Source organism: Bufo gargarizans, chromosome 6 (assembly GCF_014858855.1).
Source record: "Bufo gargarizans isolate SCDJY-AF-19 chromosome 6, ASM1485885v1, whole genome shotgun sequence".
NCBI classification, from domain to species: Eukaryota; Metazoa; Chordata; class Amphibia; order Anura; family Bufonidae; genus Bufo; species Bufo gargarizans.
This window is the reverse complement of record NC_058085.1, coordinates 7,288,318-7,312,019: the sequence shown is the minus strand read 5'-3', so window position 1 is coordinate 7,312,019 and position 23,702 is coordinate 7,288,318. Positions and strand designations below refer to the sequence as shown.

The 23,702-nt window shown below is 56.5% G+C and overlaps 1 protein-coding gene across 3 annotated transcripts; it reads left to right on the top strand.

Moving 5' to 3' along the window:
- Window positions 1-71: 71 nt before the first annotated feature.
- Window positions 72-23,468, top strand: SMURF2 (SMAD specific E3 ubiquitin protein ligase 2). Of its 3 annotated transcripts, none has more exons than XM_044296240.1 (19): window positions 72-315; window positions 9,514-9,552; window positions 9,807-9,915; window positions 10,180-10,313; window positions 10,420-10,485; window positions 10,705-10,789; window positions 11,896-11,979; window positions 15,218-15,420; window positions 15,502-15,586; window positions 15,713-15,871; window positions 16,835-17,069; window positions 17,154-17,257; window positions 18,999-19,113; window positions 19,201-19,379; window positions 19,483-19,620; window positions 19,867-19,987; window positions 20,420-20,621; window positions 20,828-20,903; window positions 21,309-23,468. In XM_044296240.1, exons 1-19 carry the CDS (start codon window positions 264-266, stop codon window positions 21,406-21,408), a joined length of 2,286 nt encoding a protein of 761 aa, XP_044152175.1. In that variant the 5' UTR covers window positions 72-263; the 3' UTR covers window positions 21,409-23,468. The 3 variants fall into 3 exon arrangements, with proteins under 3 accessions (XP_044152175.1, XP_044152174.1, XP_044152173.1); XM_044296239.1 differs by having other exon boundaries at window positions 9,804-9,915; XM_044296238.1 differs by having other exon boundaries at window positions 9,804-9,915; window positions 11,833-11,979.
- Window positions 23,469-23,702: the final 234 nt, after the last annotated feature.

Genomic DNA, 23,702 nt, shown 5'->3' with positions numbered 1-23,702 from the left:
ATGCCCTCTGTCCGCCCCGCCCGCCGCCCGCCGCCCCTCCCCTCTGGCTCCTCCCCCGGTCGGGTGTCTCCGCCCTCAGTCTCCTCAGTGCTCGTCTCCGTGTCCCCCGCTCATGGCCTTCCTCTGGATTTCCGGGCCTCCGTTCTCCGTCTGATCGTCGTCCGCTCCCAGCAGTCATCGTGCCCGGCCTCAGCCAGGACTCCACGCCGCGGCTCCGGCCCGGGCCTACCGCGCCCTCCGGACTACTGCAGGGGGCCGGGGCCATGTCCAACCAGGGATCCCGGAGGAACGGACCCGTGAAGCTCCGCTTGACCGGTAAGAGGGCCTGGAGGGGCCGGGCTTGGGGCCGTGACTGCCGGCGGCTGTAGGCCAGAGACGACGGGGCGGCTAGGCCGCAGCATCTGCCGGTGCCCGGTACTGAGGACTCGGGGGCCGCCGGAGGGGTCGTGTCACCCGAGTATCCCCCAGACCCTCAATAGTCATATCACCCCAATATCCCCCCTGACCCCTAGTATTGAGGTCACCCCAGAGACCCTCAGACTTCTAATATTGGTGTCACCCCACGACACTCCAGTGTACAGCTGACACCCAATGTCCCCCCTGACACCCAATATCCATGTCATTCCAGAGACCCCCGTGCACAGCTCGTCAGCGCCCGCGGTTTCCCCCCCTCCGATGCGCAGCTCGTCAGCGCCCGCGGTTTCCCCCCCTCCGATGCGCAGCTCGTCAGCGCCCGCGGTTTCCCCCCCTCCGATGCGCAGCTCGTCAGCGCCCGCGGTTTCCCCCCCTCCGATGCGCAGCTCGTCAGCGCCCGCGGTTTCCCCCCCTCCGATGCGCAGCTCGTCAGCGCCCGCGGTTTCCCCCCCTCCGATGCGCAGCTCGTCAGCGCCCGCGGTTTCCCCCCCTCCGATGCGCAGCTCGTCAGCGCCCGCGGTTTCCCCCCCTCCGATGCGCAGCTCGTCAGCGCCCGCGGTTTCCCCCCCTCCGATGCGCAGCTCGTCAGCGCCCGCGGTTTCCCCCCCTCCGATGCGCAGCTCGTCAGCGCCCGCGGTTTCCCCCCCTCCGATGCGCAGCTCGTCAGCGCCCGCGGTTTCCCCCCCTCCGATGCGCAGCTCGTCAGCGCCCGCGGTTTCCCCCCCTCCGATGCGCAGCTCGTCAGCGCCCGCGGTTTCCCCCCCCTCCGATGCGCAGCTCGTCAGCGCCCGCGGTTTCCCCCCCCTCCGATGCGCAGCTCGTCAGCGCCCGCGGTTTCCCCCCCTCCGATGCGCAGCTCGTCAGCGCCCGCGGTTTCCCCCCCCTCCGATGCGCAGCTCGTCAGCGCCCGCGGTTTCCCCCCCCTCCGATGCGCAGCTCGTCAGCGCCCGCGGTTTCCCCCCCCCTCCGATGCGCAGCTCGTCAGCGCCCGCGGTTTCCCCCCCCTCCGATGCGCAGCTCGTCAGCGCCCGCGGTTTCCCCCCCCTCCGATGCGCAGCTCGTCAGCGCCCGCGGTTTCCCCCCCCTCCGATGCGCAGCTCGTCAGCGCCCGCGGTTTCCCCCCCCTCCGATGCGCAGCTCGTCAGCGCCCGCGGTTTCCCCCCCCTCCGATGCGCAGCTCGTCAGCGCCCGCGGTTTCCCCCCCTCCGATGCGCAGCTCGTCAGCGCCCGCGGTTTCCCCCCCTCCGATGCGCAGCTCGTCAGCGCCCGCGGTTTCCCCCCCTCCGATGCGCAGCTCGTCAGCGCCCGCGGTTTCCCCCCCTCCGATGCGCAGCTCGTCAGCGCCCGCGGTTTCCCCCCCTCCGATGCGCAGCTCGTCAGCGCCCGCGGTTTCCCCCCCTCCGATGCGCAGCTCGTCAGCGCCCGCGGTTTCCCCCGATGCGCAGCTCGTCAGCGCCCGCGGTTTCCCCCGATGCACAGCTCGTCAGCGCCCGCGGTTTCCCCCGATGCACAGCATGCATGCGTTTCCCTGTGCTGTTTCAATGATCTGACATGTCCGTGACTTCTAGGGGCCGTGTTATAGGAGGGTCACGCGGGCGCAGTGGTGTTGGGCGAGACGCTAAATCATGTCAGTGTTAAATATTTATGTCAGACCCCAGGAAAGCGCTGGAGACCTCCCTGTGCACACCGTGATGGCGGCCATATTGGATGTCCATCTATCTGAAGGGCACGTCCACTAAGTAATATTGAAGACAGTCCGTTCAGGAGCCGGAGAAAGGTAACTGACAACCCCGGTACCTGCTGCTCTGTCAGGATGGTTGTCACCCAGCTTTCCTGGGAAGGGGGGCCTGTAGGGTGGACGGGAGGGCCGCTGGGGGGCCAGAGGGTATTGTAGCTGCTTACTCTCCTTGTTGAGGACATGCGCCCTCTTCAATGTACATGGAGGAGGGGGATAATGGCTGAGGGATGACGTCCCTGGCCATTTTCAGAGTAGATCGAGTTTGCGCTGTGATCTCCTTTGCGTGGATGGATCGCCCCATTCTCTGTTGCGGGTCAGTCCTTGTCCATAGCTATCTGGGGGATCGCTGAGGCTGTCATATGACGTGTTATCGGGGTAGTGTCTCTGTGGAGTCTGTAAAGGGGCGGCGTGTCTCTGTGGAGTCTGTATAGGGGCGGCGTGTCTCTGTGGAGTCTGTATAGGGGCGGCGCGTCTCTGTGGAGTCTGTATAGGGGCGGCGTGTCTCTGTGGAGTCTGTATAGGGGCGGCGTGTCTCTGTGGCGTCTGTATAGGGGCGGCGTGTCTCTGTGGCGTCTGTATAGGGGCGGCGTGTCTCTGTGGCGTCTGTATAGGGGCGGCGCGTCTCTGTGGAGTCTGTATAGGGGCGGCGTGTCTCTGTGGAGTCTGTATAGGGGCGGCGTGTCTCTGTGGCGTCTGTATAGGGGCGGCGTGTCTCTGTGGCGTCTGTATAGGGGCGGCGTGTCTCTGTGGCGTCTGTATAGGGGCGGCGTGTCTCTGTGGCGTCTGTATAGGGGCGGCGTGTCTCTGTGGAGTCTGTATAGGGGCGGCGTGTCTCTGTGGAGTCTGTAAAGGGGCGGCGTGTCTCTGTGGCGTCTGTATAGGGGCGGCGTGTCTCTGTGGCGTCTGTATAGGGGCGGCGTGTCTCTGTGGCGTCTGTATAGGGGCGGCGTGTCTCTGTGGAGTCTGTAAAGGGGCGGCGTGTCTCTGTGGCGTCTGTATAGGGGCGGCGTGTCTCTGTGGCGTCTGTATAGGGGCGGCGTGTCTCTGTGGCGTCTGTATAGGGGCGGCGTGTCTCTGTGGCGTCTGTATAGGGGCGGCGTGTCTCTGTGGCGTCTGTATAGGGGCGGCGTGTCTCTGTGGCGTCTGTATAGGGGCGGCGTGTCTCTGTGGCGTCTGTATAGGGGCGGCGTGTCTCTGTGGCGTCTGTATAGGGGCGGCGTGTCTCTGTGGCGTCTGTATAGGGGCGGCGTGTCTCTGTGGCGTCTGTATAGGGGCGGCGTGTCTCTGTGGCGTCTGTATAGGGGCGGCGTGTCTCTGTGGCGTCTGTATAGGGGCGGCGTGTCTCTGTGGCGTCTGTATAGGGGCGGCGTGTCTCTGTGGCGTCTGTATAGGGGCGGCGTGTCTCTGTGGCGTCTGTATAGGGGCGGCGTGTCTCTGTGGCGTCTGTATAGGGGCGGCGTGTCTCTGTGGCGTCTGTATAGGGGCGGCGTGTCTCTGTGGCGTCTGTATAGGGGCGGCGTGTCTCTGTGGCGTCTGTATAGGGGCGGCGTGTCTCTGTGGCGTCTGTATAGGGGCGGCGTGTCTCTGTGGCGTCTGTATAGGGGCGGCGTGTCTCTGTGGCGTCTGTATAGGGGCGGCGTGTCTCTGTGGCGTCTGTATAGGGGCGGCGTGTCTCTGTGGCGTCTGTATAGGGGCGGCGTGTCTCTGTGGCGTCTGTATAGGGGCGGCGTGTCTCTGTGGCGTCTGTATAGGGGCGGCGTGTCTCTGTGGCGTCTGTATAGGGGCGGCGTGTGTTTTTATATACATAGATTGGCGTTACGTGGTTTCCAGGTGTTCCTCCGTGGCGCGGACGTTAGTTGGCAGCCATATTGCAGCCTCCTGACACCGCTCTTAGTCAGGGATAATCTCGTCCGGCTGCAGACAGAAACCAGGACAACAAAGCCTGCTCCATCTGCGGCGCATAGTTTGGCCCTTCGCCCCGGGCTGAGTAACGATGAGTGTGCGGCCGCGGTCACTGTAGATACCTGCAGCGCCGGTTCTGGGGCCTGGAATCTCTGCCGCTGCAGGTTTGTGGCCGCCACTCATCAGCTGTGAAGACAAGGCGGCCCCGCGAGGGTTAACAGGAACTGAGACTCCAGCCGCCGACATTCCTGCCGCCTGGGGTTGTGGGGTAATGTCTGGGCGGGATCTTGGCAGCCCAGGGGTTAATGGAATTGACTGTGTCAATAAAGCTTTGCCGTTTTGTATGGGAAATTCTGTTTTTGACCCTACCAGGCGGTGAAAATGGTGCAAATTGCTACAGAGGTGTTAATGGCGCTCTTGCACCTCACAACGCCCGCCACATACCTGCATCGGGGAAATGCCGCAGGTTCCTATATAGGACACGTTTCATTAGGCTTGAATGCTGTATCCAGCTGCAGGTTTGTTACAGTGTATCAGCGGGACGCATCTGCTGCACAGATCTCCCATACATTGTCAGTCTGATCTCCACTCAATGTGACAAACCCTCAGCTGTGGGAATAGAAATGGGTCATGTCGGGTTTTCAGCCTCTCCTGACAGCAAGCAGAGATGCTGACAATGTTGAGGAATTGGGGCACCCAGTCAGATATAGCAGTGCCCGTGACGTGTGCCGCCTATAGAACCTAGGTTGTGTTGGCGGGGGTATACACCCAGCGCCTGTGCCCACCCCGGCGGCCTCGTTTGTGTACCGCCACGCAGTTTTACACAGCAAGGAGATGAAATCTCAGGAGTCTCACTGTGTGGGGGCTCTGGAAAGGGTTAATGTGCGTGTATCTGTGCGTGTCAGTCTTTTCTGGAGTTCTAGCATTCTATTCATGAACCTGGGAATAATCCTGCCACGTGTCTGGAGCCAGGGGAGGGCGTCCGCGTGGGGTGTGTAAATTTTATGCCTGCGGGCAGTGGCCGTTTCAGGCTGTCACTGATGGGTGAAGCGGGTATTGGCGCATACGGAGGATGCAAATGTTTTTACGCCCTGAGGTAAGGCCCGTGCTCTGTTACCGGCGCAGACGCTTCCGCGCTCCATCTCTGGAGAATGAGATTTACGTAAAATTATGAAAGCTATGGCTTAGTTTATACTCTAGTCACATCCAGAGCTGTGTTCTCAATTCTGCTGTTAATGCATAGTTTGGACTGCAGTCACATCCAAAGCCGCAATCGTCATTCTTCCAGTTTTCACGTGGGCTCGGCGGTGTGTGTCTTCACAATATGCAGTAGTGGATGTGACTGGAGCAGAGGCTGTTATTTTGAGTGCAGCTTTGGCTGTGACTGGTGCATGTACCATGGATTGCAATGAGCTGCAGGTGGGGTGCTCCCCCCCCCCCCCCTTTCCCCAATAGACAGGACCCCCCCCCCCCCCTTTCCCCAATAGACAGGACACTTCATAGACGGGACCCCCTTTTCCCCCATAGACAGGACACTTCATAGACGGGACCCCCTTTTCCCCCATAGACAGGACACTTCATAGACGGGACCCCCTTTTCCCCCATAGACAGGACACTTCATAGACGGGACCCCCTTTTCCCCCATAGACAGGACACTTCATAGACGGGACCCCCTTTTCCCCCATAGACAGGACACTTAATAGACGGGACCCCCTTTTCCCCCATAGACAGGACACTTCATAGACGGGACCCCCTTTTCCCCCATAGACAGGACACTTCATAGACGGGACCCCCCTTTCCCCCATAGACAGGACACTTCATAGACGGGACCCCCTTTTCCCCCATAGACAGGACACTTCATAGACGGGACCCCCCTTTCCCCCATAGACAGGACACTTCATAGACGGGACCCCCTTTTCCCCCATAGACAGGACACTTCATAGACGGGACCCCCTTTTCCCCCATAGACAGGACACTTCATAGACGGGACCCCCTTTTCCCCCATAGACAGGACACTTCATAGACGGGACCCCCTTTTCCCCCATAGACAGGACACTTCATAGACGGGACCCCCTTTTCCCCCATAGACAGGACACTTCATAGACGGGACCCCCTTTTCCCCCATAGACAGGACACTTCATAGACGGGACCCCCCTTTCCCCCATAGACAGGACACTTCATAGACGGGACCCCCTTTTCCCCCATAGACAGGACACTTCATAGACGGGACCCCCTTTTCCCCCATAGACAGGACACTTCATAGACGGGACCCCCTTTTCCCCCATAGACAGGACACTTCTCCGACTTCATAGACGGGACCCCCCCCAAACTTCATAGACAGGACCGCATCCCCCCCCCCCCCGACTTCATAGACAGGACCCCTTCTTTCCCCCTTAGACAGGACACTTCCCCGACTTCATAGACGGGACCCCCCCAAACTTCATAGACAGGACTTCGGACAGATGGGAAATGATTCATAGTCTCTGAATGAGGAGCCGCTTCCTGCAGGAGACGCAGAACCCAAGACCGGCCTCAAGGGGCGCTGCACCTGACCAGAGACTGACCCCCCCCTGTGTCCTCTGCAGCCGCCTCCTCTCTGGTGCCCCATGGCGGGGGCACATCGGTCACTTCCCACTGACGCCGCTACAGGTGAATAGCCGCTAACAGGGAGCAGTAGAATGTATTCCCATGTAAGTGCGGCTGGCATCAGGTATGGCATTGCCCGTCATGTTTTGCCATCTGCTGTACAGTTCCAGCATTTAGGAAGAGCAACCCCCAGTTCTTCCTGTGTCCCTTCCTCTCCCCACCCCCACCCCGGGCAGCAGAGCCGGAGCAGCGCACGGAAATGCTTTGTCTGTGCAGGAACAATGCTGTGAATGAGACGGAGCAGAGTCTAAACAACTGACGTCTGCGGCCGCCATTCACAAATCCTGCTGCGCCCGTCTGCCTCTGCTGCCCACCTGTGTCTGGCTGCCTCTGCCCTCCATGTGCTGCTGCCCCCCAGTGCCCGGCGGCTGCTGCTTCTGCCCCCCTCCCACACCCCTATAGATTTTCGGTATTTATGATTTCTACTGTGGTATATATAATATACAGGGATGATGGGGGTTCTTGTACAATTCCGTGCTTGTGATGTCAGTAACGCTGTCTCTGGAGTTACCCTTTAAGTTCCGCCTTTGTGAAGGGTTAACCCTTGCCCTGCTAGTATGTGTGGTACAGTGTCGTGTACGGTGACAGCTGTAACCGATCGCCCTGTAATCGTAGCCGCCATGTTGCTGCGGACACCCCGGGGTTCATTAAGGGGGCGCTACCCCCAGGAGCAGCTCTGATATTCCTCTTGGCCATCAGTATGACGGCTTCTGCTTTCTCAGGGGCCCCTGGGATACATGGCGGATCTGCCGCTCAGGGGCCTGAGAAAGCAGAGTATTCTGTGTCTGCCCTGGGGTCTGGGTGACCTCCTGAAATGATGGGGCCACATCCAGACGGGTCCTGCACCTCTGCCCCAGTGCTGAGCCCTGGTAAATACCCCTCCCGAATTCTAGGAATCCCCTCTGCACCCCTCCCCCGCCCGCAGACCACGGCTCAGTTTTCCTTTTGGTTTTCAAGCCTGTAATCTGCAGAATGGTATGTGAGCAATGTCCAGACAGGAAGTGCCCCGCTCCGCTGTATCTAAGCCCCTCCTGTGTGATACAGTCTGCTGACGCTGTATCCAAGCCCCTCCTGTGTGATAGTCTGCTGACGCTGTATCCAAGCCGCTCCTGTGTGATACAGTCTGCTGACGCTGTATCCAAGCCCCTCCTGTGTGATACAGTCTGCTGACGCTGTATCCAAGCCCCTCCTGTGTGATAGTCTGCTGACGCTGTATCTAAGCCCCTCCTGTGTGATAGTCTGCTGATGCTGTATCCAAGCCCCTCCTGTGTGATAGTCTGCTGACGCTGTATCCAAGCCCTTCCTGTGTGATAGTCTGCTGACGCTGTATCCAAGCCCCTCCTGTGTGATAGTCTGCTGACGCTGTATCCAAGCCCCTCCTGTGTGATAGTCTGCTGACGCTGTATCCAAGCCCCTCCTGTGTGATACAGTCTGCTGACGCTGTATCCAAGCCCCTCCTGTGTGATACAGTCTGCTGACGCTGTATCCAAGCCCCTCCTGTGTGATACAGTCTGCTGACGCTGTATCCAAGCCCCTCCTGTGTGATAGTCTGCTGACGCTGTATCCAAGCCCCTCCTGTGTGATACAGTCTGCTGACGCTGTATCTAAGCCCCTCCTGTGTGATAGTCTGCTGACGCTGTATCCAAGCCCCTCCTGTGTGATAGTCTGCTGACGCTGTATCCAAGCCCCTCCTGTGTGATACTCTGCTGACGCTGTATCCAAGCCCCTCCTGTGTGATACAGTCTGCTGACGCTGTATCCAAGCCCCTCCTGTGTGATACAGTCTGCTGACGCTGTATCCAAGCCCCTCCTGTGTGATACAGTCTGCTGACGCTGTATCCAAGCCCCTCCTGTGTGATACAGTCTGCTGACGCTGTATCCAAGCCCCTCCTGTGTGATACAGTCTGCTGACGCTGTATCCAAGCCCCTCCTGTGTGATAGTCTGCTGACGCTGTATCCAAGCCCCTCCTGTGTGATACAGTCTGCTGACGCTGTATCCAAGCCCCTCCTGTGTGATACAGTCTGCTGACGCTGTATCCAAGCCCCTCCTGTGTGATACAGTCTGCTGACGCTGTATCCAAGCCCCTCCTGTGTGATACAGTCTGCTGACGCTGTATCCAAGCCCCTCCTGTGTGATACAGTCTGCTGACGCTGTATCCAAGCCCCTCCTGTGTGATACAGTCTGCTGACGCTGTATCCAAGCCCCTCCTGTGTGATACAGTCTGCTGACGCTGTATCCAAGCCCCTCCTGTGTGATACAGTCTGCTGACGCTGTATCCAAGCCCCTCCTGTGTGATACAGTCTGCTGACGCTGTATCCAAGCCCCTCCTGTGTGATACAGTCTGCTGACGCTGTATCCAAGCCCCTCCTGTGTGATACAGTCTGCTGACGCTGTATCCAAGCCCCTCCTGTGTGATACAGTCTGCTGACGCTGTATCCAAGCCCCTCCTGTGTGATACGCTCTTCTGGGCTGCGTATCTCATCCAGTCTTGTGTTATACGGTTGGAGTGAACCCTCTTAGGGCCGGCATTGCTCTTGCACCCCTCGGGGGAGTCGTGGCCCCCAGTAGGCACAGGGCCCTCGATCTTTGCCCGGTGCTCTCAGGTCATGTGACGTGCCCCGGCCTATCATCCACAGACGGTCGGCGCGCTCTCCTTCCCCCTCCGGCCGCCATCACACCGCCTTCTACTTATACCTGTATGGAGATGTTTGTATCGATCTTGTGTTGCCATGGTAACGATGGTGGATGCCCCTGTTACAATGTATCCTCAGAGTGTGGACGGCAATGCTGATGGTTTCCTCCTCTCTCCGCAGTTCTCTGTGCCAAGAACCTGGTGAAGAAGGATTTTTTCAGTGAGTATCTGCGTAGTTTGGCGGCGGGTGTGAACGCAGCCATAGTCAGTGTCTGTGCACTCTCTGTTGTATCCTCTAGTCACATCCGGAGCTGCAGAGCAGGAGAGGTTTGTGGGGGAATATGCAGGGTGTCTTGCTGTACAGACCCTGAAGAAGCAGGGGGGCGGGTGCTGTGTTGCTGCTGCTCTGGATGTGACTGGAGGCGGACTCTAGGCCGGCTGCGTTATCTCTCTTCTGTTTCCCTCCAACTGCAGGACTCCCGGATCCCTTTGCCAAGGTGGTGGTGGACGGGTCCGGGCAATGCCACTCCACAGACACCGTGAAGAACACCCTGGACCCCAAGTGGAACCAGCACTATGACCTGTGAGTGACTACAACCCCCAGCCGGACAGCTACTGCAGCATCCAGGCGGGTATAACGAGCAGGGAATCCTGAGCAGCAGTATGGAGACTGGTAAAGCTGACACCGTTCACCCAGCTTTCCCAGCATCCGCGTGTCCCCGGCTTCTCTCCTCTGCAGGGCTCTGGGGATGTCACCTGCATCACTGCTCATGAATACCATGCCAGCAGGACAGTGTAGACCGACACACCAGCAGAGGTAAAAGGATGTGGTTTCTTTCCCCCTCAGATACATCGGGAAGTCGGACTCCATTACGATCAGCGTGTGGAACCACAAGAAGATCCACAAGAAGCAGGGGGCCGGGTTCCTGGGCTGCGTCCGCCTCCTCTCCAACGCCATCAACCGCCTCAAGGACACCGGCTGTGAGTGCAGAGGAAGCGGGGGGTCCCCCTAGTGGTCAGATTGCAGTGGTGCACTGCATTGCACAAGTCTGCACGCCCCACTGATTCCCGCTGCTCTCTCTTGTAGATCAGCGCCTGGATTTATGCAAGCTCGGCCCGAATGACAACGACACTGTGCGAGGGCAGATAGTAGGTGAGTGAGGTCAGCGGGCAGGACCTGAGAGCGCCTTCTAGAGACGGAGCGCGACAACTACAGCAGGGCCGTGGCTTGCACTCGCCAAACTACAACTGCGCTGTCTGAGCATGCTTGGAGTTGTAGTCTCACCACAGCTGAAGGGGCGCAGGTTGGCGGGTGTGACAAACATGGCGGTGCCGTAAACGTCATTAACCCTTCGGTGTCTTCTGCTTCCAGTCAGCCTTCAGTCCCGGGATCGGATCGGCACCGGGGGGCAGGTGGTCGACTGCAGCCGACTGTTTGACAACGATTTACCGGACGGGTGAGCAAACGCACCAGCCCGTACTGATTATTTTTTTACCTTTTTGGTCTATTCAAATTTTTTTTATTCTAAATTTTTGCTTTTTTACATTTGTTAATTATAATATTTACATCTTATTTTTGTACAATTTTTTTATTTTATTTTTTGTTATATTCAAAATAAATTTTTCTGTATTTTTTATATTTTTTTTTTTAATTCTGTAGCAGTACGAATGTCATTTTATCTTTATTTTCAGATATTTTTACTGTATATTTTCAATTTATTTGTTCCCGTAACTTTAGTTTTTGTCTTCGTTAAGATTGGATTTTACCTTCTGTTCGTCCATTGTACATTTTGTGGACGGAGCGCAGCTGTCTGGGGAGTTGCAGTTGACCCCCGCACCCCCTCTACGCCTCAATACCCGTCTATCAATGGGCTTTCAGGGCTTGTGGGGGGGGGGGGGTGGTCTCCAGTGCTAGTGTAATGCATGTACAGTAAAGTATTGGCGCCCCCGCCCCTCTCCTGCTCTTTGGCATCACTGTACCGCGCGGTGCCCCTCATATTCTGTATACAGACCTGTGGGGGGCAGCGGGTGACAGACCCAGATTCAGGGGTCGACTTAGGTCCTGCATGTGGCCTTAATATTGACGCACTGCCCCCAAAATATGTGACAGTGGAGACCCCCTGGGAAGCCCCCTCGATGTGATTTACCCCGGCAGCTGCCTCCCCCCCCCCCCCCCCCCCGTCATATTCTGTGTTCGTTTTTCGTTCACCCCCCACTTTGTTCTGTTCGCTGCCGTTTTGTGTTCTCAGCTATTGTGTTGATGAAAGTCGAGAGTCCGAGTATGTCCCCCACCCCAACCCCCATCGTTTTGGGGGGGTTTATTCCAAGATACCCCAATATCTAAGCTGCCGCCGTCAGTTTGGACCCGGCTGCAGTTGGTTTCTGGGGGTAGGACGCCTACTCTGACCTCTGACCTTTCAGCCGAGCAGCGCCCCCCGTCTACTAGTGTGATTCATACGCAGCTGCTTATTCTCTCCTCTGTCTTGCGGCCACATAAAAGGCCGGGCCTCGGGTTCCTGGAAATAGCACTGACTGCTTTATCTCTTCCGTGTCTGGATCGTAGCTGGGAGGAGCGAAGAACAGCCTCGGGGCGCATCCAGTACCTCAACCACATCACCCGGACCACCCAGTGGGAGCGGCCGACGCGGTAAGCACCGACCGGGGGTCCGGTAGTATAAACCGTGGCTGCACATTGGGGATCACTGCTGTATAATGTGTTACCTGCGCTGATACATTGTGACAAACTATCAGGACGGAGAGATATGTGCAGCAGATTTGTCCACCTCAAAGCGTATGGTCTACACTGTAACAAAGCTTCAGCTCTGACTGGGTAGACAATCCTTTGTGCTCTCCATTCTGGTACATATTACCTGCGCTGATACATTGTAACAGACTATCGGGATGGAGAGATATGTGCAGCTGAGGGTTGTCTACACTGATACACTGTCACAAGCCTTCAGCTATGAAGCTGTAGACAATCTTCTGTGGTCCTTTAACTGGTCCATGTGTGACCTGCGCTGATACATTGTAACAAACCGTCAGGAGGGGAAAGGTTTGTGCAGCTGCATTGTCACACTCTGAGGATTATCTACACTGATACATTGTAACAAACCCTCAGCTGTAGAGATGAATCAGTCCAGTAAACCATCTGTGTACTCCGGCCTGATGCATGTTTCCTGCACTGATACATTGTAACAAACCCTCAGCTGTAGAGATGAATCAGTCCAGTAAACCATCTGTGTACTCCGGACTGATGCATATTTCCTGCACTGATACATTGTAACAAACCCTCAGCTGTAGAGATGAATCAGTCCAGTAAACCATCTGTGTACTCCGGCCTGATGCATGTTTCCTGCACTGATACATTGTAACTAGGACTGAAACGATTAAATCGAGTAATTCAAAACAAAAATATCCTCGATGCAAATTTTTTGCATCAAAGATTTCTTTGTGTCATGTGACCACAGAGCGGAGTGAAGCGCTTCCGATTACTCCCGCTGCGCTTGGAATACTCACCTTTCCAGCAGGGGCCTCCGGACACATCACAGCTCGTCCATGGTCCCGCGCTGCACTGATGTACGCACGCCGTGACCTGACACGGTCTGTGACGTCAGGCGCAGAGCATCGCGGAATGATGGAGTGTCGGCGGCGCCCCTGCTGGAAAGGTAAGTTGGTGACACCGAGGGGGTGGGGGCACAACTAAGCGTTGTTGGTTGCTATGCCACTGTGCACATCGTCATAGCAACCAATAACTCTGTGCAATCCGGGTGTCAGGAGAAGCAGGGCAGCAGAGCTGATGGCACAATGGTGGGGGGGGGAGCTGATGGCACAATGGTGGGGGGGGGGGAGAGCTGATGGCACAATGGTGGGGGGGAGCTGATGGCACAATGGTGGGGGGGGAGCTGATGGCACAATGGTGGGGGGGGGGAGCTGATGGCACAATGGTGGGGGGGGGGAGCTGATGGCACAATGGTGGGGGGGGGGGAGAGCTGATGGCACAATGGTGGGGGGGGGAGAGCTGATGGCACAATGGTGGGGGGGGGAGAGCTGATGGCACAATGGTGGGGGGGGAGAGCTGATGGCACAATGGTGGGGGGGGAGAGCTGATGGCACAATGGTGGGGGGGGAGAGCTGATGGCACAATGGGGGGGGAGAGCTGATGGCACAATGGGGGGGGGAGCTGATGGCACAATGGGGGGGGGGGAGCTGATGGCACAATGGTGGGGGGGGGAGCTGATGGCACAATGGTGGGGGGGGGGAGCTGATGGCACAATGGTGGGGGGGGGAGCTGATGGCACAATGGTGGGGGGGGGGGGAGCTGATGGCACAATGGTGGGGGGGGGGGAGCTGATGGCACAATGGTGGGGGGGGGGGAGCTGATGGCACAATGGTGGGGGGGGGGAGCTGATGGCACAATGTGGGGGGGGGGGAGAGCTGATGGCACAATGGTGGGGGGGGAGCTGATGGCACAATGGTGGGGGGGGGAGAGCTGATGGCACAATGGTGGGGGGGAGAGCTGATGGCACAATGGTGGGGGGGGAGAGCTGATGGCACAATGGTGGGGGGGAGAGCTGATGGCACAATGGGGGGGGGAGCTGATGGCACAATGGTGGGGGGGGAGCTGATGGCACAATGGTGGGGGGGGGAGCTGATGGCACAATGGTGGGGGGGGGAGCTGATGGCACAATGGTGGGGGGGGGGAGCTGATGGCACAATGGTGGGGGGGGGGAGCTGATGGCACAATGGTGGGGGGGGGGGAGCTGATGGCACAATGGTGGGGGGGGGAGCTGATGGCACAATGGTGGGGGGGGGAGCTGATGGCACAATGGTGGGGGGGGGAGCTGATGGCACAATGGTGGGGGGGGGGGAGCTGATGGCACAATGGTGGGGGGGGGGGAGCTGATGGCACAATGGTGGGGGGGGAGCTGATGGCACAATGGTGGGGGGGGAGCTGATGGCACAATGGTGGGGGGGAGAGCTGATGGCACAATGGTGGGGGGGAGAGCTGATGGCACAATGGTGGGGGGGGAGCTGATGGCACAATGGTGGGGGGGGGAGCTGATGGCACAATGGTGGGGGGGGGAGCTGATGGCACAATGGTGGGGGGGGGAGCTGATGGCACAATGGTGGGGGGGGAGCTGATGGCACAATGGTGGGGGGGGGGAGCTGATGGCACAATGGTGGGGGGGGGAGCTGATGGCACAATGGTGGGGGGGGGGAGCTGATGGCACAATGGTGGGGGGGGGGAGCTGATGGCACAATGGTGGGGGGGGGGAGAGCTGATGGCACAATGGTGGGGGGGGGAGCTGATGGCACAATTGGTGGGGGGGGGCTGATGGCACAATTGGTGGGGGGGAGAGCTGATGGCACAATTGGGGGGGGGGAAGCTGATGGCACTGGGGGGAAGATTAGTTTTTATAAAGGAAAACAGTTTATTAATTCATTTTTCTTATTAGATTACTCTATTAATCGTAAAAAATAATCGTTAAAATACTCTATTACTGAAATAATCGTTTACTGCAGCCCTGAAGCCTCATTCAGACGTCCGTGGCACGCGGTCCGCTAGATACCGGACTGGCATTGCAGGAGCGCACTGACTCATTGGTTGCTATGACGCCGTGCACTCCTGCAATGCCAGTCCGGTATCTCACGGACCGCGTGCCACGGACGTCTGAATGAGGCTTAATTGTAACCAACCACCAGGGTAGGAGAAATTGGTGCTGCTGATCCGAGAACAGGACTAGGTCACAACTGAATGTAAACCAGGGTGATTCAGTTCACTGAGAGCAAGCAGTGATCTTAAAGCTGATGCCCCCCTACGACTGGTCTGGCATCATGATGACTCACAACCCTACCCCCCCCCCCCCCCCTTCCCCCCTCCTCAGGCCGGCATCAGAGTACTCCAGTCCTGGAAGGCCTCTGAGCTGCTTCGTGGATGAGAACACGCCCATTACGGGGACCAATGGCGCCAGCAGCGGGCAGACCTCAGACCCCCGACTCCAGGAGAGAAGAGTCCGGTCGCAGCGGCACAGGAATTACATGAGCAGGACACATTTGCACACCCCGCCCGACCTGCCTGAGGGATATGGTGAGTGCTGGGGCGTGACCTCATGTAGGGGGCGCAGGGTATGAGGAGGCTCTGGATTTATTCTCTGCTCCCCCCCCACAGAACAGAGGACCACGCAGCAGGGGCAGGTCTACTTCCTCCACACACAGACTGGCGTCAGCACATGGCACGACCCCCGGGTGCCCAGGTAAGAGGCTCCCCTAATACAGGGGGCGCTATCCGATATCGGACGCAGGGAATGCTGGGAGATGCTGAACTCTGAGTGCAGCTCTGGAGGCCGCTTGATTTTCTGACTCCTGTTTTTCGTATCCAGGGATCTAAGTAACGTCAACTGCGAGGAGCTGGGGCCCCTCCCCCCGGGCTGGGAGATCCGCAACACCGCCACTGGCCGGGTCTACTTTGTGGATCACAATAACCGGACCACGCAGTTCACAGACCCCCGGCTGTCGGCCAACCTCCACCTCGTACTCAAGTAAGTGCGGCTGCCTCATGCCGTGGGGGAGAGTCAGGGGCCCAGCAGGGGAATAGTTTGCAGCTTTGGGGGCAGATGGTGCCTGCATGCCCGATTATGCTTTATACTCCAGTCACATCCAGAGCTGCATTCACAGCTCCCCCTGCTGGCTCTTGGTCTTCAGGTCCTCCATTTCTTTGCAGTCCACTGCTGGTGCAGGGGGCAGCAGTAATGAGAAGAGCTGAGGACAAGGTGGAGCAGGATTTTGAATGCATCTCTGGTTGTGACTGGAGCATTAGATGCACGATCAGTGCGGAGAATTGTACAGTGACAGGAGCGGAGCCGCACGGGGAAGACGGGAGAAGGTTTGGAGGGGTGTGCTCATCCTGGCAGGGGGGGGGGGGGGGCACGTGTGTCACACATTAAGTCCCATGACTGCGCTGTGCACATGTGCTAACAACATAATTGAGATTCCTCGTCTGTGCGCTGCCGAGCCCCCCCTCCTGCAGGGGCCTCCCGAGTGGTCCCTGGGAAGGTTATTTAAAGGGCCAGCGTCCAGTCTGTCGCCAGTTTGCTAAGAAAATTTTGCAGGTTTCTAATAGATTTTCTGTCCATTGCTCGCCATTTTCAAGATGTCTGCTTGCTGTCATTGTATGAAAAGCTTAGTTAAATATAGAGACAGAAGATCCTGTTCTGACAGTCACTGTTATGCTGACAGTTTGTTACAATGCATCAGTTAGGCATTCAGGCTGTTTAGCTTATCGAGGACGTCTTAGACTGATACATTGTAACAAACCCGCAGCTGAGCGAGGACTAGCTTTCATCCTTTGGATATACACGCTAGGGGTTTCCAGTTCACGGACAGCAAGCAGATGTCTTGAAATTGGTAAGTATTTGAAATGCAAGGTGGTACAGTGGTGGATCTTTATATGTGAGACCGGCCCTTTAAGACTCCGATTATTGAGGGTCTTCTCTTATCTGCAGCCGCCAGAACCAGCTGAAAGACCAACAGCAGCAGCAGCAGCAGCAACAACAACAGCAGCAGCAGCAGGTGGTGGTGCCCCTGTGCCAGCTGCCCGACGACATCGACTGTCTGACCGTCCCCCGCTACAAGAGAGACCTAGTGCAGAAGCTGAAGATCCTGAGGCAGGAGCTCTCCCAGCAGCAGCCGCAGGCCGGGCACTGCCGCATCGAGGTGTCCCGGGAGGAGATCTTTGAGGTAGCGTTCCCGCGCAGTCAATCCATATCCCACCCCTCTGTCACACTGTGCCGCCTCTGACCGTCCTTCTGTCTGACCCCACAGGAATCCTACCGGCAGGTGATGAAGATGAGGCCGAAGGATCTGTGGAAGAGACTGATGATCAAATTCCGTGGAGAGGAAGGGTTAGACTATGGAGGGGTCGCCAGGTAATGAAATGTACTGAGCCCTGTGTGACCGATTATCAACTGCAGCCTCCTCCATGATGGGCCTGTTGGAAATGTCTTGATGATCTAGCATGGGTCATAGATGGTGCTATGCTGGATCCTTTGGGGGCAGGTCCTCAGTGATAATCCAGCATGGGTCATAGATGGTGCTATGCTGGATCCTTTGGGGGCAGGTCCTCAGTGATAATCCAGCATGGGTCATAGATGGTGCTATGCTGGATCCTGGGGGTCAAGTCGGCAATGATACTCTAGCATGGGTCATAGATGGTGCTATGCTGGATCCTTTGGGGGCAGGTCCTCAGTGACAATCCAGCATGGGTCATAGATGGTGCTATGCTGGATCCTTGGGGGGCAGGTCCTCGGTGATAATCCAGCATGGGTCATAGATGGTGCTATGCTGGATCCTTGGGGGGCAGGTCCTCGGTGATAATCCAGCATGGGTCATAGATGGTGCTATGCTGGATCCTGGGGGTCAAGTCGGCAATGATACTCTAGCATGGGTCATAGATGGTGCTATGCTGGATCCTTTGGGGGCAGGTCCTCAGTGACAATCCAGCATGGGTCATAGATGGTGCTATGCTGGATCCTTGGGGGGCAGGTCCTCGGTGATAATCCAGCATGGGTCATAGATGGTGCTATGCTGGATCCTGGGGGTCAAGTCGGCAATGATACTCTAGCATGGGTCATAGATGGTGCTATGCTGGATCCTTTGGGGGCAGGTCCTCAGTGACAATCCAGCATGGGTCATAGATGGTGCTATGCTGGATCCTTTGGGGGCAGGTCCTCAGTGATAATCCAGCATGGGTCATAGATGGTGCTATGCTGGATCCTGGGGGTCAAGTCGGCAATGACACTCTAGCATGGGTCATAGATGGTGCTATGCTGGATCCTTTGGGGGCAGGTCCTCAGTGACAATCCAGCATGGGTCATAGATGGTGCTATGCTGGATCCTTGGGGGGCAGGTCCTCGGTGATAATCCAGCATGGGTCATAGATGGTGCTATGCTGGATCCTTGGGGGGCAGGTCCTCGGTGATAATCCAGCATGGGTCATAGATGGTGCTATGCTGGATCCTGGGGGTCAAGTCGGCAATGATACTCTAGCATGGGTCATAGATGGTGCTATGCTGGATCCTTTGGGGGCAGGTCCTCAGTGACAATCCAGCATGGGTCATAGATGGTGCTATGCTGGATCCTTGGGGGGCAGGTCCTCGGTGATAATCCAGCATGGGTCACAGACTGCACCATGCTGGATCCTTGGGGGCGGGCAGGTCCTCAGTGATAATCCAGCATGGGTCATAGATGGTGCTATGCTGGATCCTTGGGGGCGGGCAGGTCCTCAGTGATAATCCAGCATGGGTCACAGACTGCACCATGCTGGATCCTTGGGGGCAGGTCCTCAGTGATAATCCAGCATGGGTCACAGACTGCACCATGCTGGATCCTTGGGGGCAGGTCCTCAGTGATAATCCAGCATGGGTCACAGACTGCACCATGCTGGATCCTTGGGGGCAGGTCCTCAGTGATGATCCAGCATGGGTCACAGACTGCACCATGCTGGATCATTGGGGGCAGGACCTGGATGATTTGGACAGTTTTAGACCCATGGCAGATTAGCAGGGTTTTTGGCTTAATAGACTTACAGTAGTAGCATTGCTTGTTCCTGAGTCTAGCTCCTCCCTCTGCGCTCTTTTAAGCTCCGCCTTGCCGGTTTTCTTTCTGCAGGGAGTGGCTTTACCTGTTATCTCACGAGATGTTGAACCCGTATTACGGCCTCTTCCAATATTCCCGCGATGATATCTACACACTACAGATCAACCCAGACTCTGCCGTTAACCCGGTAAGTGGCGCCGCCCGTCCCATCACCATTGGCGTCGTCCATTTGGCGCAGTTCTTCCCTCTTATAACCCGATGCCTCCCTCTGTAGGAGCATCTCTCGTACTTCCACTTCGTTGGGCGGATCATGGGCATGGCGGTGTTTCACGGACACTACATAGATGGAGGCTTCACGCTCCCATTCTACAAGCAGCTGCTCGGGAAGCCCATCACGCTGGACGACATGGAGTCCGTGGACCCCGACCTCCATAACAGCCTCGTCTGGATCCTGTGAGTCGCGTGGGAGGGGGTGGCGGTTTATTTTGTGGTCTGGGTTGTTTAGGCCCCTCCCCTTGCGATATGACTCCTTTTATGGTAAACGCTATTTCCACAGAGAGAACGACATCACGGCGGTCCTGGATCACACGTTCTGCGTGGAGCACAGCGCATACGGCGAGCTCATCCAGCACGAGCTGAAGCCCAACGGCAAGACCATGCCGGTCACAGAAGAAACCAAAAAGGAGTATGTGAGGTGAGGGGGCGGAACTTACCGAAACCTGACCATGTGATGACCTAACATGAAGTCAGATGAAGGGCTGGTCCAGTAAACACATTATGGTGTTATGTCCCTTTTACTGCTGAGGGTTTGTTGCATTGTATCCAGAGCTGCGCTGCCGGCTGGTGCATCCTAACTAACCGCCAGGGTAGGATGAAGGTCTGCACTGGCTCCCGCCCTCGTTACTGATTCCACGGCCTGAGGTCTGACCTCTTCTTTCAGGCTCTACGTGAACTGGAGGTTCCTGCGAGGCATCGAGGCGCAGTTCCTGGCCCTGCAGAAGGGGTTCAATGAGGTCATACCGCAGCACCTGCTGAAGACGTTCGACGAGAAGGAGCTGGAGGTGAGCGCCGTGATGCGGGGAGGGGTCCTCCCGTTCTGTAGGATCTCCTCTATGAAGGGCGAACCTGCAGCTCTGCTCTTCCTGGTTCACGAGTAGAATACTAGAACTATGGTGAAGACTGACACGCAGGCAGGAGAGTAGAAATTTGAGGGTGTGGTGGGAAGGTGGAAATGTATGTGGTATTTTTTGGGGAAAGCGATTACCTTTTATTTACCTGACCAATACCTGTAATTCTCTGGTTTATAAATAATGCGAAAACCGCAGTGAGGACTGACATTCAAGCAGAGAGATGTGAAGCAGGGACTGTGGGAGCAAAGTTCAGATCTCTGGGAACTAATACATGGACACGGAGGCGCTCCGACGTGTCCTGCCGGGGCTCCCTGGTGCTTGTAGTTCTGCAGCAGCTTGGCCACTCATGTCCTGTCTTTCTAGCTAATCGTCTGTGGATTGGGGAAGATCGACGTGAACGACTGGAAGACCAACACGCGGTTAAAGCACTGCACCTCGGACAGCAACATCGTCAAGTGGTTCTGGAAGGCGGTGGAGTCCTTCGATGAGGAGCGGAGGGCTCGGCTGCTACAGTTTGTCACCGGATCCTCCAGAGTCCCCCTGCAGGGCTTCAAGGCGCTGCAAGGTAACTATCCGCAGTACTCTGCCTCTCCATTAGGGGGACGTCCGTATCGCTTTCATTTCCCAATCGGATTCTAGTTGGACAAGTTGGCCGCCATTTCCAGCAGGCCGACGCCCAACTTTTCGAGTGCACTGCATGGCATGTATAGGTACATGGCGTCACGGTGGGTGTGGCCAAATGTAAATTGTGCCGTTTCCTCCTCCTTCCAGGTGCAGCGGGTCCGCGGCTCTTCACCATCCATCAGATCGACGCCAACACCAATAACCTGCCCAAGGCGCACACCTGGTGAGTTCCTCCGGAGATCTGGGGCACCACCTTTCCCCGATCCTGTCTTGTTAGTTAGAGGGTGGAGCGTAATGAGTTGCATAAATCCTCACACACTAAAAAATCTGCGGCTCTCCAGCTGTTGCAAAACTACAACTCCCAGCATGCCCAGACAGCCTACAGCAGGGCATGGTGGGAGTTGTAGTTTCACAACAGCTGGGGAGCCGCAGGTTGGCCAGCCCTGTCCTCTGCAGTCTGAGGAGCTGCTGCTGTACCTACTGCTTCCACTACATGGCACCAAAGAGTCACAGCAGGTTAACCGGAAGGCCGCGCCCCTTGCATAGCGGTATAAGGTCCGTCTTAATGTCTTACGGGGTCAGCACCGCTCAGTGTGGACTTCTCATCTCCTCTCCGTTTTCTTCTCAGCTTCAACCGCATCGACATCCCGCCCTACGAGAGCTACGAGAAACTCTACGAGAAGCTCCTGACGGCCATCGAGGAGACCTGCGGCTTCGCGGTGGAATGAGGCGCTGAGAGCGGACACTTTGGGATGGATGGCTCGGACCCCCCTCCCCCGCCGCGTGCGAGAACGGACACTTTGGGATTCTATAAATATTATATATAAATATATTTTTTCCATTACGAAAAAGTCGTACGGCGCTCGCGACTTAGCTGCTATTTAAAGAACGTTGTACGGACCGCCGACCTTCCCGTGAAAGCGGCGTCCGGCGATATATAAAGACTACTGTTATTTTTATACGTAAAGGGTTAACAATTACATTCCCTCTTCCCGGATCTCACAGCCAGAAGCAAAGATTCAACCATGGCCGCCGGCGGCGAAAGTGAGCAAGGGACGGCCGCCAACAGGAGCTCCGCTACCGGAGAGTGGTGTGGCGGCCCCTCGCCCAATACCCGGAGTGGATTTTATAGATGAAGCTTGCATTTAGCGCCGCCGGTCCGTATCCCGCCTCACGACGCCACTTATTTTATTAATTTAATACCGCCATTTTTATTCTCTGGTCGTCTGCATTTTTGTCATTTTGAAAAGGTCTTTCTGTGTTTTTATCCTTTAAGATGCGACCGTCATCCCGGCACAGAGCGGCGGCGGCCATTATGGGGTAGTGTCAAAGCTCGTCCATCGGTTCATAACACCATGGCTGGCTGTGTTAGGAGCATCAAAAAGGCCACGGGGTCAGACAATATGGCCGCCGTCTCCGTCCTGTGCCGGTTTACGGAAATGTTTTGTCGCTGCCCATTTTCAGAACCAACAGATCAAATTTTTGGGTTTTTCTCGTGCAAACCACTGTTTCTTCCGCCCTGTTTTGTGTCTCCGCCCCATGATAAAAGCTACCGCCTTGTTTTTAGTATTTTGCCATTATATCAGATGCAGCATTAACCCATTAACTCCCCCGTCGTCGCCAACCTCTGCTTTGTCCGTCTTGCCCCCAGTTTTCACCTGTAAATAGAATAAAGAAGGAAAACAAAAGGGAATTTTCTGTGAAAATTCTTCGCCTATTTGTAGTGGCCGCGGCCTTTGTGTTGAGGCGCTTCAGCCATGTTTTATGGACCTGGATCTTATCAGGTAGAGGAAACTGGGCGTTAAGCAGAGACCATGCTCCTCTGAGGCAGGAAAAGGGGCTTCTAATTAAGCAGGGGCGGGGCTTGATCCCAGCCACACACACCAGAGAAGTAGAGGCAGCCTCCCGCTGCCCTCTAGGGGGTCTCAGATGGCTTTGGGGTCTAGGGGGGAACTTTGGGGTGACTGATCTGAGGCCAGTAGTGACTAGCAAGTAAGCCGATCCCCATCGTTACCCTGACATGCGCCTCGGCTGCCACGGCCTACTCTCCTCATCCTTCAGGTGCTTTTAGGTTTTTTCAGTGATGAGCAGGGAACAGCCAGACCTCCTAATTTCCCCCTGTAGTTCCCCACCATGCACCAGCAGTTATACTGTACTTGCCACCTCTGGCCACTAGGGGGCAGTAGCACTTTTGGATAGGAATCCTGTTGATGAGTGTCTGTGCTCTATTGTATCTGTAATCTAGAAATGATTGGTTACTGGCCGAGACCCTCTGCTTCCTGTAGAACTACTGGTCTCTGCATGCTGGGACTTGTAGTCTAAAAAGAACCAGGGGCCAGCAAACTTTGTGCAGAATCACGAGCCCTTAGTGATACTGTCAACAGGGGGCGCTGGTTCCGGAACAGAAGTGACCAGAATCCAGTCCACAGGGGCGCGCTGAGCCCTGGTATGAAGCTAGGGCTATGTCTGGGCTCCACTGGGGCCCCTGCTTATTTAGGGCCCCTCTTCCTGCTGCAGAGACTGCACTTTTAAGGCTTCAGACTCTGTCTGATTGAATAAACCTGTTACTGTATAAAGAGATATAAGCTTCCCCTCCCCCATTCAGACCTGTAACACCCAAGGGTAACCCATCTCCTTAGTGCCTGTCCGGGGGTTTGCGTCGCCTCCCCCTGGAAGATCTGGGGGTGACGGGACGCTCCCCTCCACTAACTCTGGCACCAGCATGTTAGTGAACATAATATTTGCTTCAATTTATAGCTGAGAATTAAAGGAAAAAAGTATTTTCAAATTGTCTTGTGTCTGTGATTCCTTTGGAGAGTGGGTGGGGTGCTAAATGGTTTGGGGCCCCTGGGGGCCAGTGTAGACCAAACTAGTTCAGTAGTGTATAGAGGCTTCTATCCACTCGCTCCAGAAATGTTGGATGCTGCAGAACTTGTCCTGCCGCCTGATGAGACACAAGAGGGCGTGAAAGTGCTTTCCCCGCTGCCTATAAAAAAAGCTCTCAGAGGCTACTTTTGGTTAG

Excerpts from the sequence above, each read along its gene's own strand:
- SMURF2 (XM_044296238.1), top strand. The coding sequence starts at position 264 with ATGTCCAACCAGGGATCCCGGAGGAACGGACCCGTGAAGCTCCGCTTG. Across the intron at positions 11,980-15,217 it reads CAGTGGGAGCGGCCGACGCG|GCCGGCATCAGAGTACTCCA; the intron begins GTAAGCACCGAC and ends CCCCCTCCTCAG. Across the intron at positions 19,988-20,419 it reads TCGACGAGAAGGAGCTGGAG|CTAATCGTCTGTGGATTGGG; the intron begins GTGAGCGCCGTG and ends CTGTCTTTCTAG.